General features: G+C 36.1%; 2 protein-coding genes across 4 annotated transcripts in view; one reads left to right on the plus strand and one right to left on the minus strand.

Moving 5' to 3' along the window:
• Positions 1 to 19,041, plus strand: part of LOC125830656 (60S ribosomal protein L7a-2-like) — a 431,324-nt gene that overhangs the window by 234,811 nt on the left and 177,472 nt on the right. The window lies entirely within an intron of this gene.
• LOC125830614 (uncharacterized) lies at positions 305 to 18,769 on the minus strand. Of its 2 annotated transcripts, XM_049509795.1 has the most exons (13): positions 18,384 to 18,769; positions 17,237 to 17,344; positions 16,402 to 16,428; positions 14,316 to 14,406; positions 13,156 to 13,199; positions 7,666 to 7,764; positions 5,592 to 5,649; positions 5,448 to 5,500; positions 4,866 to 4,967; positions 3,959 to 4,024; positions 2,379 to 2,500; positions 1,549 to 1,720; positions 305 to 709 (listed from the first exon to the last, which is right to left on the minus strand). In XM_049509795.1, the coding sequence occupies exons 1-13, from the start codon at positions 18,513 to 18,515 to the stop codon at positions 647 to 649; spliced, it is 1,137 nt and encodes a 378-aa protein (XP_049365752.1). In that variant the 5' UTR covers positions 18,516 to 18,769; the 3' UTR covers positions 305 to 646. The 2 variants fall into 2 exon arrangements, with proteins under 2 accessions (XP_049365752.1, XP_049365756.1); XM_049509799.1 differs by lacking the exon at positions 17,237 to 17,344 and having other exon boundaries at positions 18,384 to 18,599.

The following is a 19,041-nucleotide window of genomic DNA, read 5'->3' on the forward strand; positions in this document are numbered from 1 at the left end:
TTGTTGGAACCCCCGAGTTTTTACTTTGTTCAAGGATATGTGCAGTGACACAGTCCTACCTATTTAAAGTTTGAGAATAGGTCGAGGGTGTTGCACCCTCAAGGCCTCTAATCATTTGCTTTACCTGATAGAACTCACACGCAAGCTCCATTTATCTTGAGGGAAACTTCAGAGGGTGCCAGCTATTAGATGGTTCGATTAGTCTTTCACCCCTTCAGAGGAAACAGCTACTAGATGCCCCTCTATCCAAGTCAGGCAAATGATTTGCAATAGGTACTGGTGGTGCCTAGTTTCCAGATTGCCATTTGATGTATGAATTGGTAGAATCATATTCATTTGAAGAGGATAAATTCTCTTTACATTTAGAGGGGAAATTACCCAGTAAAGCTGGTGTTTAATGACCCAACAGGACAGAACTGGTAAAGAAGTTCTTTGCACAATTCTGTATCGTGTACTCAGCTTTGAAGGTGAAATAGCCTCACCAATCTAATTTCTGCACATCACATTCTAGAACAAGCAAATCACAATGAATGAGATGATATACACTATACTACAAAAAAAATTGGATCTTTCTGCAATCTATAGGTTGCAAGGGGTTCACAACCGATATTCCAGGTCATATGACCAATGCCAGAATTCCTTGAGCCTAAAATCCTTGGAAGGAAAATGAAAGGATCTTGAATAGCCCATCTGGGTTATCAGCATGTACCTGGAAAAAAGATACATACTTGTCATTAGGATAAGGATCAAGTGATGCATAATTGTGCAATTTATGTAAACAGCAAATAAAATGTACCCTAAGTTCATTGTTGTCTGTCAGAATTATAATTGTCTTCCTAGAAGCTTTGCTTGACATAGTTCAAAGACGTATAATGGGAAGCAAAAGATGCAGACTATGATATCAATATTAATCACGTTATCTAATAATAACTACAGATAACACTGAAAAGTAGTTTTTTTCAGATTCAACCAGGTTAGCTATTCTTTGTATCATCAGTTTGGGAGAAGAGGGTAGATAGTCCAACACTAGAAGGAATGATGAGGCAATCAGTCCCCGAGACACAATTCATCGGGTATTTTAAGAACTCGAGTCAACCTAGGTACCCCCTCCATTCCACTTAATGTGGCATTATTTCCTTTTTAGTCCATACAAAGAAGAATGACACATTTCTATAATTGGAGACAGTTTAAACTTTTAACTTTTCATTTTACCCTAAATGACATGCTTTTATAGCCAGAGAAACATCATGACATGTTCAAGACACAAGTTCCAAAAGTCTTTATCTTTCTTTCTTTCTTAAACTCCAATTATAGCCAGAGAAACATCATGACATGTTCAAGACACAAGTTCCAAAAGTCTTTATCTTTCTTTCTTTCTTAAACTCCAATCGTAGTCAAACTACAGTACATAATTTGAAAGGGAGGAAGAATGATAAATTACCAGCTTCCAACTCTGATGCACATTTTAAAATAAACACTTTGCATCTAGAGAACTTACAAAATATATATATACAGAAGAAAGAAATGTGTATGAAAGAAGCAACCTACCCAATGACCTGCATCTTCGAGGACATGCATTTCGACTCCACCTCCTTCCTCTACAGCCTGTTCCTCAGCAACATGGATTCTTCTAATATCCTCAAGGGCCCATCTATGCAGACTTCTTTCTGCTTTCAAAAAGTTAACATGCACGCCCCGAGGAACATCTTCCACAATTTTCCTGCAAGAAGATCTTGCAATTAGTATTTCCTCCTTTTTTGGGGAATGAGCCATGGATTTGATCCACCAGAAGCTTGGTGACAAAACACAAAAAAGATATGAAATAAACCATTGATACACTCACCTACAATTTAAGTATTTAATAACCAACTTCAATTTAGTCCTTGCAAAAGCCACACATTCATTATCATATGAATAAAATAAGTTATTACAGTGCACATTTATTCTTAGCATGTCAATACGTAATACATTTTAGGCTCCAGTAATACCAGATATTCCACTTTCCTTTTAGTTTTTTTTTCTATAGCTGTGTTAGGTATTGAGCTGAGCGACCAGTCCCCCCGTACATTGCCCGTAGAAGAAAAATTCCTGATCGTCTTGCTATTCTTATATTAATGTTGAAAGTTAATCTTGTCAAAAAATATCCTGCAACTTGTCAACATTTCCATGATTTCTTCTTAAAATCTTTTGATTTATTTATAGCAACAAGATAAAGAGGGTGTGCATGTTTGTGATTTGTTGAACCACTATTAGTACATGTCCAGACTACGCCAGTATTGGGCAACTGGTACACACTTGTAACAGTTAAGGAATGAACAAGAAGACAAAAGAATGATCATACAAAAATCTGCTACTTCAAACTGACATGAGCAACCTACCACAGATTTGTTTCTTCATATGATTGATACATTTCAGCAATACCCTTGAGATCAAACACCCATGACAAAGGTGAAGGAGATGAACCAGCAGTGTTGGTTTGACGAAGGTTAGTTACCACCCACTGCAAAATTTACAAAGGAAACGTCAGATGTCAGTTGGAAAAAAATGAGAACTGGGCCAACTCGTGTCTCATGCGCAAGCAAATTAACAGTTAGAAATATGGTAATGAACAATGTTCGATGGAATGATGGCCTTTATAGATGAACTTTTAGTCAGATATACTGCATGATATACTCCTTTACTAAATTTATTTTACAAACAATTACATGCTGCATTACAGGAATAATAGGCGCACAAGAATTCTGAACCAGTGGGCCCTAAATTTTGAATCCAGCCTTGAGTAAAGACAGTTTAAATTTTGAATGGTGGAGAGTGAAATATTGTGTCTCTTATTCTGACCAACAAAATTCAAGAACACCATTTCCAAATCATATGGAAAAGCAAGACTACCAATGTTTTTCTATAAGCTCTATTTAGAAAGGAAAGGTGGAAGAGATTGATTGCTACTATAAAGGACTTATATTGGTTAGAGTTGACTATGGGGCTTAAGATATTGTAAAATTAGAAGTTTCTCCCCAAATATGGCAATTGTTTCCAGTGGGCATATCACATATATCTTTTTTTTGATAAAGTTAAAGTTGTATTCTTCAGCATTAAGGGTATGTTGGCTACCTCCAAAAAGTTACAATCTAAAACCATAATTACATAGATCCTAGGAAATCTACCAACTGTTCTACTTCTTCTATACCATCTTCTTTACACCAAAAAAACAACATGATAATGCAATTTTCTTTAACTTTCTGAATAGAGTTAGTAACATTCTCATGACACCTAAGGTTTCTTTCTCTCCAAATAGCCCACCAGACACAAGTAGGTACTATAGACCACCATCTTTTTTGGGTCTTGCTCCCCCCCCCCCCCCCTCCTCATCCAGCAACTCAGAAGATCAGCAGTATGTTCTGGCATCACCCAGGGCTCTTGAGAAATGCTGAGAATCATGCGCCACACCTGGACAGTAACCCTACAGTGTAGGAATAAGTGGCTGTTAGTTTCTTTTTCAGGACCCAGGTAGACATGTCAGAGGCATTTGAGATAGGGTATTCTCCTGCCTTTCATACTAAGGCTATAGGTCCATTACAATATACTAAGAGAGACTGGGGAGTGTCACTATTGTGGTACGGTTCTTTTCCGTTTTTGTTTTGGACAACTTATCATCTGGTAGGCCTACTAAATCATCGTTCTCTTTTTCTTTCACAGTAGTCAAGAGATATATACTGGCTCACTCTCCGTGCACTGATAAGAGTGGAACACATTACAACAACTTAAAGAAGTACATTCATAATGTTTCTAACGAACTTCAGAGATCTCATTCCTCAGTTACTCAATATCAAGCTCAGTGCCTCACTAGATGCAGAAAAATGCCTTAGCTTATACAGCAATTTAAGTTTGCAAAGTTGAAGTTTAAGTGTTAAACCTTTCAGAATTCCTAGAAAGAAAAATATGCGAGGCCAGGGGATACCTGTGCAACATCCCTGGAAAAACCTTCTTGTATAAGAGCCTCCACAATATCTCGTTTTGAAGAGACCTTCCTTGAAAAATATTATTCATAAGAAGAATTGATGTCAATACAAATTATGTGAATATATCAGTAAAAAAACAAAGAGAGAATGAGAGAGAGATGAGAAGGATAAACAACATTTGAGTGAGTGAATTGTATAGCCTAGCCTAAAGTTTCAAAACAACACTGTAAGCTATTTCAAGTTATAAACCAAGAGTAGTGCCAAACAATATCAACATGCAAGAACAGAAGAATTAGTCAAGAAGCAACGTAAAATATGAAGGATAAAGGCTTGTTCTCCATTGCTCTGACACAGTGACACATTCAGCTTCTACTTCCAAACTAATGGACAAGCTTTTCCCACGAAAAACTACTTTGTCGTTGTAAGCATATTACATTAAATATCAATCATACCTTAAACCTAAAGTAGTTCTCGCGAATTCTTTTTGGACAGGTGAAACATTTATTACCAAAGAGGGAGATAGCTATTGTTTACAAGAATTAAGCAAATCTCAACTCTATATGTAGGAGCAGCCATCCACAATTTTGGTCAAATATTTATACAAGTGATGTCCTATGACTCCAGAAGTACACACAAAAAAAATAAAAACATGACGCATTCTATCTCCAGAATGCAATCCTATTTTGCTCTTTTAAACACATCAGAGAATGAACATACTAAGAGGCCCACTGTACATCCCACCCCAATTTCTTCTCAAATGTCCTAAAAGGAACAAGTATCTATATTGACACACTAAAGATATCATGGAGGGTTGACAATAAGAGAGAATAAAGTTTGTTAAGGTTCATGTAAAGCAATATGCATGGAGACATTTTTATACAAACTGAAATCACCAGAAGGGCTCACCTCTTTTGGTAATTTACTCAGAAATGATATCAATTCAGCTGGATGATCATCTCCATCTGCACCAGCTCGAACCTCTCCTGGAGTAGCATCTAGAACCCAGACCTATGACCCAATTAGTTTGAATTACTTCTAAGAATTTGGAGTGGAAAGAAAAAAAACAAAACAAAGGATGGCAAAATAGATTGCAAGACCAAAGAAAGTGCATCAGAAAAGAAAATTATCATCCCTGAAAACCAATCATCATATGTAAATGAGAGAACTGGAAGGCAAATGGTATATTGCCTTAACTGAGTTTTTAACATTACTTTTAAGTTTTAACCACTCACGAGTTTAAGCTATATTGAAACAGTGTTTGATATTACCTCAGGTATGCTTGTAGAATTTTATTACGGGATACTTATGCGTAAAGACCAATTACCGATATCACCAATTTAAAATGAGAGAACTGTGAAGCAAATAGTATAAACTGCCTTGACTGAGTTCTTAACATTGCTTTAACCACTCACAAGTTCCAATCTATATCCAAAACTGTGTTTGATATTACTGCAAGCATCGTTTACAGTCTTCATACAGAATACTTACTCTAACTGGCCGTGCAAGGGGCTTTGGAACCTGCTCAACCATGCTCAATGCAACTGCATAGTAATAAGAAAGATCAATGTCTGAACAACAAAATATCAATTGATTTCACCAAGTAGCTTTCCACTGTAATAAGCTAAAAGTTACCTTTTCCTCCAAAGCTGTGACCAACTACAACTCGGGGAGTCAGTCTGAGCTGGCCAAGCTAGACACAGAAGAAACAAAGATTGAGCCCAAGCAATGTGTTACCATAATAGTGTTAACATCTCAGGCAAGAAGTGAAGAGGCAAAATGGGGAACCATTTGACCCAACCCAAAATCAGAAAAACAAGAGAATCATAAGTGACACATCACTGAACTGAAATGGTATATCATCACATCTATTGCCCCTGTATTGCAGGATAAAGTAAAATTTTACCAGCACGTAAGCTTTTTTCTTTTACAAATATTGAGAGTGTATAGGACTATAGGTTTCCATGGATAACGTTGGCCAATGATTCAGTGATATGGAATCAACCATTAGCATAAGTTGGTAAAAGAAAACGGACAAATAAGAAAAGGACAAGCAAGTGCGCTTGCTCTTGCATCCAAAGATACTTAATAGTTTCAATAAGTATAAGTTATAAAATCAATTGGAAATCCTCCCCGATTATTCATAAATACGGTGATCAAGTACTGCAGTCTGCAAGTGCCTCAATTGAAGTATTCTTTTATAAGTGCCTCGACTAATAGTTGGTATGCCAAGCCCTTTTTTTGTTTCTTAGCATAAGAGGGTAAACAAAATTGATTCAGGTTGAATCTACAACATGGGTGAAAAAAAGATGATCACAGGAAACTGTAAGTCACCGACAATGTAACACAAACACAGAGGGAAGGACCACATATGTCGAGCACATAGAGTGGACATCTTGGATAGGTCCGCGGGACCCATATTTGATTCAAATTAAACTAGCCTTATCACGTCAAAGATATAATCCTGCATATAAAATGCAGCATCTTAGAGCAAATTTACAAATGGGCCAAAAGATAGTTGGCCGGGACATTTATCAGAGACGTATATGAGTTGTGCGGAGGGAGAGGGAGAGGGAGAGGAGAGCTCTCGAAGGGGTTGGGGTGATTTGTACATGTGAAGAGCAGCTTCTTGTCTCTAGTTTCTTTTGTTGCACAAATAGGTTCTTGTTTGTTTAGATGAGTGGGTGACTTTTGTAGAGAACCATATTTTAGTGTAGGTTTCTCTGCCTCTTGATATACTTCTTGTATGCGGGGATTTCCCAATATTGATAAAATTATTTACCTTATCAAAAAGAAATGGTGAGGTGCTAGCTGATGTGGAAATAATCACATGATGCGCATATCTTGGCCTCTCACCTAGGTTGCACAGGTCAATTGCCTAGACCAATCAAGCCAAGGGGAGCACAGAGGTTACTAACACTCAAAAATTTTGTGATTCAGTCCAAACAACACATGTAGTGAAAATTCATGGGAATCAGAACATCATTCGATGATCAACCAAGATTCATTCAGTCAACACTACGGTTGACACTTCATTACCGCATTGTAATGACGATGAAAAAGCCATGCAAGTCATTGTAAAATCACCAGTAGATGTGATGCCTTTAGATGGGTGAAGAAAGCTTCACTTTCATGGGTTTGAAGATGAAGCTAGTCCCCTCTTTGAAAATTTGAAAGCAGTTGGGAAAGTAAAGGGAGAACCCAATAATAATGAATGTTGTCTACTTGACAAAGTAGAGAACTGATCCCACAAAAAAAAAGGGATGAAGTAGGAAATGGATATATAACTGAAAGAATTAGAATTCCAAGTCAACTATGAGGGCAAAAAAGTTCAACAATAACGGAAGGAACAACATCAATCATAGAGGCCTCTAGGATGACAGGACAATAGCTAATGTTTCCACATGACACATGTAAACATGCACAAGTGTGCATGCAAAACCCATATCTACTTGCAGAAAGACTATTTTTATCAATATCAAAAGAAAAATATTAGCGTATTCTGATTTTTGAGAATAATGCAATTGGTCATGCTCTTCCAAACTTCAACGAATCAAATAGAAGCACAGTCAAGGACTGACTGCTAATGTCTGTAAAAAAATTCCATGCCTGCCCCACAAAAAGCTTAGTGATACGGATGCCATATAAATGGCACTCAAGAAAGCATTGTACGTGCAGAGTGCAACAGGTCATGGTTAAGAAACTATACCAGCTTTAGGACATCAAGAGCAGCTGATGCAACTGTATGTGTGCCTCTCTTCTTGAGAGATGCTGAATCACCATGGCACCGCAAGTCCACCAGGAGAAACTGCAGAAAAGTAAATCTACTGTAAGACTGTCCGCAACAAATCACCCAAATATCGTATCAAAACAAGTTAACCATAAGATATCGACAATCAGTTAAAGAAGAACGTAAGTTTGAGGACTACAACTGGCGAAAGGCGTCAAAAACAAATGAATTCAAAATGACATCCCCACAAAGAGGAGAAAAGATAGGTTCAAGAATGATGTGACCGCAATTAATAGTAGCTTCCAAGAGTTAATGAAAAATATTCAGGATAACTCAAACAAGCTCACATAGAACAGTTCAATACATCACAATCTGTTTCTAGTTGCATCTCTCAGGAGGGTGATAAAGCACATCAGAACCCCAAAAAAATTGGGAGCTTCATATGTTTTTGTTTTAATTTCTAAAGCTTCACTATTTGTTTTAATATTAGCTTTTTGTTCAAATAAATCAATGAGAGAGAGCACTATTTTCAGGCAAGGACTTGATGCTTAGACACATACAATACAGCACCCCTACAACAAAAGTTGCCCCAACATAATTATGCTCCAAACTAATTGTTCCCAAAAGAGTTTCTATAGGATGTTGATTAATGACTTCTATGAAGTTTGGAATTGAATTTGTGCTTATATTTGTCTTCCAACAACCAAAAAGAATTTTTTTTTAGGACATATCATATTAGTAATAAAATGTAAGCAGCTCAATATAGGAAAGAATTGAAAAACAAATAAGAGGAGGTCACTTGTCCACTGTTCAACAAAAACACTCAGGGGCTGTTTTTATATAATCTATGATTATGTTTTTTTCTAATGACGGTGGTGTACGGGCCAGCTTGCGCTCACCTCAACTATTCCATTGGGTACCTGCTATCTCTACTAGCGCAGATATGGGTAACCCTGTCAACCAAGGTTTAGACTGATGGAAACAAATCACCATAGTGTTTTTTGCCTCCGTAGGGATTTGAACCTGAGAACCTCCTTCCCTTTCATAGACCACTAATTGAGCAGGCTGGGAACTGCCTAATCTATTGTTGGCTGATAGAGGATTTCCAAGACGATATTCTTGTCATCAAAGATGTGATCCTCTAAGATGAGAAGATATTCTTCATATAAAGATATGATCCTCTAAGATCTTAGTATAATCTAGAATATCATATCTCTGATTCTTTCTCTTAATGTAAAGATTTAGGTGATTCTATTCCACAATCTTTTATGTATATATAAAGCCATGTACATGACATAGAAAGATATGAATGAAATTATTCAATAATCTTATTCCACATGGTATCAGAACTTTAGGCTTATTCCTGGCCAATTTTATTCATCCTATCTTTAAAAAATCCCATTTTGCTATCTTTATCTGCCCAAACCATGTCTGAAAATGGTACTGCCGCAAATATTCCAGTCTCTGAGAATGTTTCTGCAACCGTAGAGAATAACTCTACAGTTTCAATTGGAGATTTGCAACATTCAGCTTCAACAGGTAGTTGTTCATTGGCCTTCACAGGTATTTCTTACTCTTTTATTACTAATGTCTCAGACAAACTTTCTCCAACGTGGGTGGTGATTCCGGGGCAACTGATCACATGACCAGTCTCTTTCATCTCTTCATATCATATTCCCCTTGTCCTAGCTATAAAAAAATAACTATAGCTGATGGTTCAGTTATTACTGTAGCTGGGCAAGGAGACATACCACTTGGAAAATCCTTGATACTTAAAGATGTCCTTCATATCCCAAAGTTATCTGCAAATCTCATTTCTATCCAGAAACTCACCAAAGATTCCAAATGCCAAGTAACTTTCTTCCCTTCATATTGCTTATTTCAGGAACAGAACACGAAGGAGATGATTGGGCGTGCTAGTGAGAAAGGTGGTCTTTATTGTTTGGATTTCCACAATGGTGAATATATATCTAAGAATTCCTTGTCTAGTTCATTCTTGTCTGAATCTATCATGTCCAATAAAGAGAAAGTATGGCTTTATCATCGTCGGTTAGGTCACCCTTCCTTTTATGTAATCAAAAGGATGTTCCCATCTTTGTTCAAAGATTTGATTGTTGAGTCTTTCCATTGTGATGATTGTGAAATTGCAAAACACAAACGTACTTCCTTTCCAATTAGTCACAAAAGATGTCAAACTCCATTCTCTCTTATTCATAGTGATATTTGGGGACCCTCTCCCATTCCTAATATTTCTGGTGCTAGATGGTTTGTATCATTCATTGATGATTGTACAAGAGTTACGTGGATCTATTTGCTAAAGCAAAAATCAGATGTCAGTCAAATTCTTCCTACCTTTTTTAATATGATCAAAACCCAATATGATGTGCCAATTAAAAGATTTCGATCTGATAATGCCAAGGACTACTTCAATCAAAACCTCTCTGTTTTCTTCCAAAAAGAGGGAATTATTCATGAATCTTCATGTGTCAATACTCCTCAACAAAATGGGATAGCAGAGAGAAGAAATGGTCTGTTACTTGACATTACTAGATCATTATTGTTTCACAAAAAGGTGCCAAAACAGTATTGGGGGGAAGCTGTCCTAACTGCTGCACATCTTAGTAACAGAATGCCATCAAGAATTCTGAACTTTCAAAGTCCGCTTGATACTCTTAGGAATTTCTTTCCAAATTTTGAAATTTCCAATAAATTGGTTCCTAGAATCTTTGGAAGTGTTGCCTATGTTCATATTCATTCTCAAAATAGAGGCAAATTAGACCCACGTGCTCTTAAGTGTGTTTTCATAGGATATTCTCCTACTCAAAAAGGTTACAAGTGTTATCAACCATCATCAAAGAAATTCTTTATTTCCGCAGATGTCACATTTGATGAGAGTGAATCCTTTTTTAATCATTCTTACAATCAGGGGGAGTCACTGAAGGGAAAGGAACCTCTAGACTTGTCACTATTTGATTTGTCCATTTCTAGTCGTGCCAAATCCTTGCCTGAGTCACCATTGCTACAGTCACCTGAGTCTCTAAATCCAAATGAACCCATTGAGTCTCCTAATCCAAATATAGATAATGGAATTCTAGAAAATAATCTACCATTGCAGGTATATTCCAGAAGAAAGAGACTAACTGATCAAACTACTCGGTTGCAATCATCTCCTCAGGTTACTGCTCCTGATACCCATCCTGAACTTGTTGAACCGTCAGAAACACCAAACCAAACTGATCATGAAGAAGAATTTAACCAACCTAATGTCCTTGACCTTCCCATGGCAATCAGAAAAGGAACCAGAACTTGCACACAACACCCTTTGAGCCTCTCCATGACATATCAAAATCTATCCCCAAGTCATAAAGCTTTTCTCTGTAACCTCCACACAATTCCTATCCCCAGAAATTTGTCTGAAGCATTAGGAAATAAAGAATGGGAGAAAGCTATGAAGGTAGAAATGGAAGCATTGGAGAAAAACAAAACTTGGGATATTGTGGAATTACCAAAAGGAAAAAGGTTGGTCGGGTGCAGATGGGTGTTTACTGTGAAATATAAGTCAGATGGGTCCATAGAAAGATATAAAGCACGTTTGGTAGCAAAGGGTTATACACAAACCTATGGAATTGATTATTTGGAGACTTTTGCCCCAGTGGCAAAAATGAATACAGTGAGAATTTTATTATCATTGGCTGCAGTTTTTAATTGGAACCTACAACAATTTGATGTAAAAAATGCCTTTTTACATGGAGACTTAGATGAGGAGATCTATATGGAGGTGCCACCTGCTTTTGAAAGCAAGAAGGGAATGGTGTGTAGACTGAAGAAGGCACTCTATGGATTAAAGCAATCACCTCGTGCATGGTTTGGAAGATTTACAAAGGTTATGATCAAGCTAGGGTATCGACAAAGTCAAGGAGACCACACCTTGTTCATACGACACTCAAAAACAGGAAAAGTGACAGCATTGTTGGTTTATGTGGATGACATCATAGTAACAGGTGATGATTCAGAGGAGATACAAAATTTGAAGAAGTGTTTACTCAAGGAATTTGACATCAAAGAGCTTGGGAAATTAAAGTATTTTTTGGGAATCGAAGTGGCACACTCAAAACAAGGAATCTTTATTTCCCAACAAAAATATGTGCTTGATTTGTTGAAAGAAACAGGAAAATTAGGGTGTAAACCAGTGGCTACACCAATTGAATACAATCATAGATTGTGCAATGCTCCAGAAGATTCAGTGGTAGATAAAGGCTTGTATCAAAGGCTTGTAGGGAAATTGATTTACTTGTCCCATACAAGGCCGGACATTGCATTTGCTGTAAGTGTTGTTAGCCAATTTATGTATGATCCTAGAGAAATGCATCTTCAAGCTGTCAACCGGATTCTACAATATCTTAAAGGAAGTCCAGGAAAAGGAATATTATTCAAAAGAGGAGGAAACATGGTTTTAGAGGCTTATACAAATGCGGACTATGCTGGTTCATTAGTGGATCGAAGGTCAAGTTCTGGATATTGCACCTTCTTAGGAGGAAATCTGGTGACTTGGAGGAGTAAAAAACAAAATGTAGTAGCTAGATCAAGTGCAGAATCTGAGTTTAGATCCATGGCGATGGGAGTTTGTGAGTTGTTATGGCTAAAGATAATCCTTGATGATTTGAAGATAAGATGGGAAGGACCTATGAGGCTATATTGTGACAATAAATCAGCAATAAGTATAGCTCATAATCCTGTACAACATGATCGCACTAAGCATATTGAGGTAGACAGACATTTCATTAAGGAGAAATTAGATAACGGACTCATTTGTACGCCATTTGTATCTACAAAAGATCAGGTTGCTGATGTTTTAACAAAAGGATTGCCAAACAATATGTTTCAAGATCTAATAAGCAAGCTAGGAATGGAAGATATCCATTCACCCGCTTGAGGGGGAGTGTTGGCTGATAGAGGATTTCCAAGACGATATTCTTGTCATCAAAGATGTGATCCTCTAAGATGAGAAGATATTCTTCATATAAAGATATGATCCTCTAAGATCTTAGTATAATCTAGAATATCATATCTCTGATTCTTTCTCTTAATGTAAAGATTTAGGTGATTCTATTCCACAATCTTTTATGTATATATAAAGCCATGACATGACATAGAAAGATATGAATGAAATTATTCAATAATCTTATTCCACATCTATGGTTATATTAAAGAATCTTCTTGGATGTGTCCAAGCTTTATGAATATAAAAAAAGACAATCTCTCAAGGGTACTAATTCCAGATCAAATCTTCCTTTCTCTTCATTCTTCACAGATCAAATATAGAAGAAAATGGGATTGAATTAACCAACAGTAAACAACATGCAGCAAAACACACTCCCTGTCCAATTGGGACAAGTTAATCATAATGCAAAACTCTTTAAGATACTGCGTATATAAGAAGGGATAAGAATTAGTGCTTATCTCTACTACCTGCCATTTCGGAAATTCTTGGGCCAATCTCCTAGCAAAGCTTCCTGAAAATTTGAGATTGTCATGGAAAAAGGTTGACGATAAGAAACTTGAAGAAGGAAAATTGTTTAAGCAGATTGGAGGAATTAAGAAAAATAAAATAATAGAAATTAAAAGAAAACTATCTAAAACAATAGTAAGTCGGCAATTAACTAGTAATTCTCTATGGAAATAAGAACCTCTATGCCACAAGATGTGGAATTTCCCTTGCACTCCAGCAATAGAGACACTTCTAAATCGTTCTTTTCCACAAGCAAATAGTTTTACATTTTATTGTAATATGAACTTCCTCAAACTACAGGTTCTTTATCAGGATTCTGAAGTACTTTGCAGAAGAACTTGCAACACAGTTAGATATCAAAACAAAAAGGGGGAAACAGAATTTGAGTAAACCCATTGTACTTGAAGATAAAAGGAGAATTCACAGGGAGCAATAAGCATGATGCATCATGAAACTTGGTTCATGGTCGGGTGAAAAGAAAAAAAAATATGGAATGTCCTTTCCAGTATCTCTGCCACAACACTCCCTTAATTTTTCTGCTAAATGAAAGCAAGTTCTTCCTATCCAAGAAAGAGTTTCCGAAGTTTAGGTAAGATGGTCCTAATCAGTAATCACTAATAAAATTGAAACAAATTGAACTCTACCAGCATCAGCTGCTACTAGGTGTAACAATTGTGCTATTTAGAGCATTAAGATGGAAAACTAAGGACATAGAACATTACTCTGTGCAGATGGAAATATGGAATGGGTAATTATTTTCATAAAGAGGTACGGAATGGATAAGGAAAGAATTATTCCATGCCATTTGGAAAATTGAGGGAATTAGATGGTACATAGATTAGTTTCCAGTTTCTACAACTCCTTGCTGTTTTGGAAATGATAATAATTTCATTAAGATATTCTGGTGTTGGATATTCTCATTTCAAGCAAAATTCCAATTGCTAGTTACATAAGAAGACTTGACCGAAATCTGCACGTGCAATGTTAATATATGCTCAGAGAAACAAGGATAAGAAATTTGAGAAACAAGGCACTCCGAAAGAATCATGATAATTCAGTGAATACACAAGACATTTGTGTGTTGTGCCGAAATGTTACAAATCTTTAAATGAGTCATTACCCCAGTTTTTCCTGCTGCCAAGAATACCATGCAAGAGAACAGCAGTCGGTGGTTCGGGCAACGATCCCTCCATAATATAACTCCATTTTACCTATACATCCAAGTTCCCATTGTCAATGGCATATACGTGTTAAACAGCAGAAAAAACATTTAATGTGCTTGAGAAAATACCAATTCTACTAGTTTATTTAGCATATTAATGAATAAGTGAAGTAAATAGATTGTAAACTGAAAAATGATTGAAAGTACAGAACTTATGAAAATGTAAATAAGCTAGAGAGTTGAGTGACTTTATCTGTTGAAATAATGAATCTTAGTTCCTTAAGACTACGAAAATATTTTCTGAAGTCATAATTTTGATAATTATGATGACATCCAGCAAAAAGGGGATGTCTCCCTAAAGTTATATCTAGAAAGAAGAGGAGGATGATTAAAAATTGAATGAGAGGTCCATTGTCATGTCTCGGGGGAATATATGTTGTTCATTGAACTATTTGGTATGTTAATTTATAAATTTATTTTCTTAACTCTGATATTTTCATCTACGTAACCCAATGGATAATGGGATCCCTGTCCACTTAAACACCATACTTAGTTCACTGGACAGGATTCAATTTTATGATATTGCCTATCCCACATCCCTTGTTGTACAACCTTTGCCTAAGAACCAAGGCCCTTGGGGGCTTCTTTTATTTCAAGTTTACACTTGAAAATTGCTTGACAAGGATGAATTAACAACTTTAGGAATAATAAACAATAATGATAATGACAGCATAATAAGAGCTACAATGACAACAACAATGAACTTAACACAACCAAAATGTAAAAGTAACCCATTTTCCTATGTGTACCCATCACCAAAAACTTTAAAATTTGAAATATGCATATCAATGCGAACTTCGCTAAGAGGAGAAGACAATTGAAAAAAGGGATCCATACAGGTGATACCAGCCAATTGAGATAAAACTTTAGTTGTTGCCTTTGTTGTTGCTGACACACTCAAATTAGTCCACTCTTTGTACAAGTATCTTAGCATTAGTCTGATATGGGAGTCTGCATAGAGATAAGAGTTTTTTCTTTTTTATTTTTATGACAAGGGAAACCCGCAGCTGCTACCCTTTTGGTGCGCACAGGGTAAAAACTCCGCTCCTATGCAATAGCTCGCATATTAGAGATAAGAGTGGATCTAGAGAACCTCTTAACTAGACCTAGGAGACAATCTATAACTAATATCATGGAATAAGATGTGCCCGAGTATTACGGATGGAAAAAAAAGAGCCTTATTGTCCGATATGAGAGTCAGTGCTGTGAGACAGACAAATTATTTACCAATACTTTGGAATGAAAATTGAAATGTGCTAGAATAGTGAGGGACGTATAAAGATGACTCACAAAGTCGACCTCAATTAGATTGTAATTAAGGTTATTGATTGATTGAAATATGTATATAGTGGTTCACTTTTATTAGATTAAAATCATGCGACTAAAATCATATACCACATAGTTGTTTCTCAGATGAACTCAAACAATTATTGTGTGTGACATGAAACATACCCATTTAAGGTGTCCTTTCACTAACAAAGCAGTAACCAAAAAGTGTACGACGCGCAATAGCTAAGTGTCTAATTTTAGATATATATTCCACCAACCAGAGGTAGCAGCACTAGAACAAGAGTTTTTCATGAAAAGAAATGCTACTTTTCCTGACCGGAGATCTAATTCACTGAATAGTCCGTATTGGACAAGAAAAAGAAAAGGAAAAACAAAAACAAAAAATCTAAAAAATAAAATAGGTCTAGGACTGGACTGCACTCCATATCCACTAGATTAAAGCAATACTTTTCAGATTTTTCTACTATAATTTGACGTGGCCCAGAACAATGAGATATAACCATCTATACACTTCCTCCCAACTCAAACACTCAGGTTATTGTTGAGCTGTAAAATACTGTCCGAACAGATACATCCCACATGCATACTTCAAAATAAATACAAATTCGAACACAGATAAAGAGGGGGGGAAGAGAAAAAGGAAAAACATAGCAAACATAAATTACTTACATTTCAACTCAAAAAAAAAACTTACTTTTGCTCCTTGAACGAGCTCATATGCCTGCATATAAAAATTATCTCATCAGTAGTAGATTCAGTTGCACATCAAACAACTTGGTAGCCACACTCTTCAGTAATTACATTTATAGCGAATAACAATTACTACTTTAATACTACGTAGTTTATGAAAGAAAACAGATAAACCTTCCTCCAGATTTTAGATATCCATTGAACTATCATAAATAACTTTTGTATAGAAGTATTAAAACTTAAAACAGTGTAATTATTTTTGTTTCATCTGAAAAACAAGAGTGTAAATTGAAAGTAAAAGAGAATATCATTTCTTAACTGTTTGCTTGGAACAGAGAAAGGGAAGAGAAAAAACGATAGAAAATTAGAGAAAAAGTCGTCACTTCCTTTCTATTATTAGGAAGAAACAGATAACATAACTTTGTGCCACCAATTTGGAAAAGATCTTTCCATACTCCATGATCCTCAAATCTCTCTCTACCAACCAAACAAGAGAAGGGAAAATTCACTCTTGTTTCCTTCCTATCTCTTCCTTTCTTCAGTTTCCAAGATAAACTTTCTCTAATATTCAAGTACCTTGTGAAGGTTCTTTTATCATGTCAATTAACTTTTTCAAAAGTTGTATTCAAACAGAAAAAAATTTGATGACGTAAACTAAATTTAGCACTGTTATGGAATCAAATGTTTGTGTACAATCCTTCTGGAGAGGGGAAGAAGTGCTGATGTAAGTGTCACAAATTTAATGGACCAACAATTTTACCAAAAGTATAAGAGAAGTCAACTCCAATTTTTCCAAAATAAGTACTTAATAATAAAGAGATATAGCACAGATCCACTACCAGCACTTCAGATGGCACAACAACCTTCCCGCTGGAAAGTCTCTCGTCTACCATTGTCATTCTTATATTTGAACCTTTAAACATCCTTTTTGAATGAACAAGAGACACCTGAGAAGAGCAAAGTGAACCACAACAGTCTTTAGAATACGTAAAGCCGCTCATTATTTTAAATCGAATCACTTATAAAATTTCAAATCACCTAAATTACTCCCTCCATTTCAAAATAAGTGGTGTTTTTAGCTTGGGCACGCCCCTTAAGAAAACTACTCATTACTAGAAAGTAAGATGTATTTTTACTTATTTTGAAACAAAATGAAAAGGTAAAAACACCACTTAGTTTGAAATGGAGAAAGTAACAAAAAAACTAAAAACAAAACGAGAAAATTATCACTAGAGCATAGAAACCATCGAACTTAATGACCTCAGTCATTAATATGGAAGTAAAAGAAATTTCCACTTAAAGCTTCTATGCTATGTAGAAGAATAGCACGACTGGAGTGGGCAGCTGCTTTCACTCACGCAGATGATCGAGAAATATAATGAGCAAGAAACCAGAGTCACCGAATTCACACATGTGCTCGAGAAATAGAATAAACATGTCATTATTTGACAGTCTTGAGACTATTCCAGTCACTTTTACAAAACATCATACAACACTACAGAATAGCACAAATAGTAAAATAACTCTGAAATGGACCAACAGCTTAAGCAAGAAACCAGTGCCACCAAATTCTATGATGTCACACTAAAACCAGGAAAAGTTCACGGTATTCACATAGCATTCGCATTCCTATGTACAAATAGAAACAGCCAGCCTACATATAATCAGACTACTATGAATGCTCTTCCACTGGCCCGAATAGAGCAGACATATATAGACCTAAACTAGTTTAGAATTGGGACATAGTTCATTAATAATGCTACAAAAGGAAAGAAAGACACCAACTAGCTTATATAGACCTCAACTAGTTCATTAATAATGCTAAAACACGTAAGCAAGATACCAAAAAACATAAAAATTGAAACTTTTTAAATGTTAACATCGTTTATAACGAAGGAGTAATGGTTGCAGTAATATACCGGTTACCCATTAGTCCAAATTTGGTGAAACCAGGGAAATGAAGACTCCTAAATTTCATAAAATTACCTTCGGAAATGGCGTAGAAATCTTGGTCGTCAGAAACTTGTTAGTAATCAAACCAACCCCAGGTGAGTCTTTTGTTAATGCAGCTCCATTTTGGAAACGCCGGCACGCCGTAAAATTCGAAATAGCTGACATTTCTTGGAGAAGAGATCGGTGAAGAAAACCACTCAAATTCCTCCTCCAATCAACCTGGACAGCTAAAAAAAATATGGAAGAGACAAAATTGAGAAATAGAAAATGCGACGGAGAGACCGAGGAAAAGGTGGAAAGCTCCTTTTTCCCTATCAAACACGCAGACTTTTTCCCCTCCTAATTTTGCTACTACAGTTGTAAAGGGGATTTCTTCTGTTATTTCTCGGCCAAGAGATCTGTGGTGGCTTTGTTGTGTTTCGTTTAAGGCCGAGACGAAATTAAACACTTCATTTTACCACTAAAGAATGATGAAGCGTCTAGTATAAACAATTCCAAAAAAAAAACATGGAGCAAAAGGATATTAATGCACAAGTAGACCCAGCAAGTGATGCACAGGTGAGAGTGTTTCACACTTAATCAAATATTTTGAGTTTGAGTTCGGGCTCTAATGTGGGCTTCAAACATAGGATGGAAAATTAAAAAAAAATGCACAAGTATATCTGATAGAACCGCATGATAAACAATTCTC

The sequence above is a fragment of the Solanum verrucosum genome, unplaced genomic scaffold (genome assembly GCF_900185275.1).
Source record: "Solanum verrucosum unplaced genomic scaffold, falcon-dt-bn FXZP01000102.1, whole genome shotgun sequence".
Taxonomy (NCBI): domain Eukaryota; kingdom Viridiplantae; phylum Streptophyta; class Magnoliopsida; order Solanales; family Solanaceae; genus Solanum; species Solanum verrucosum.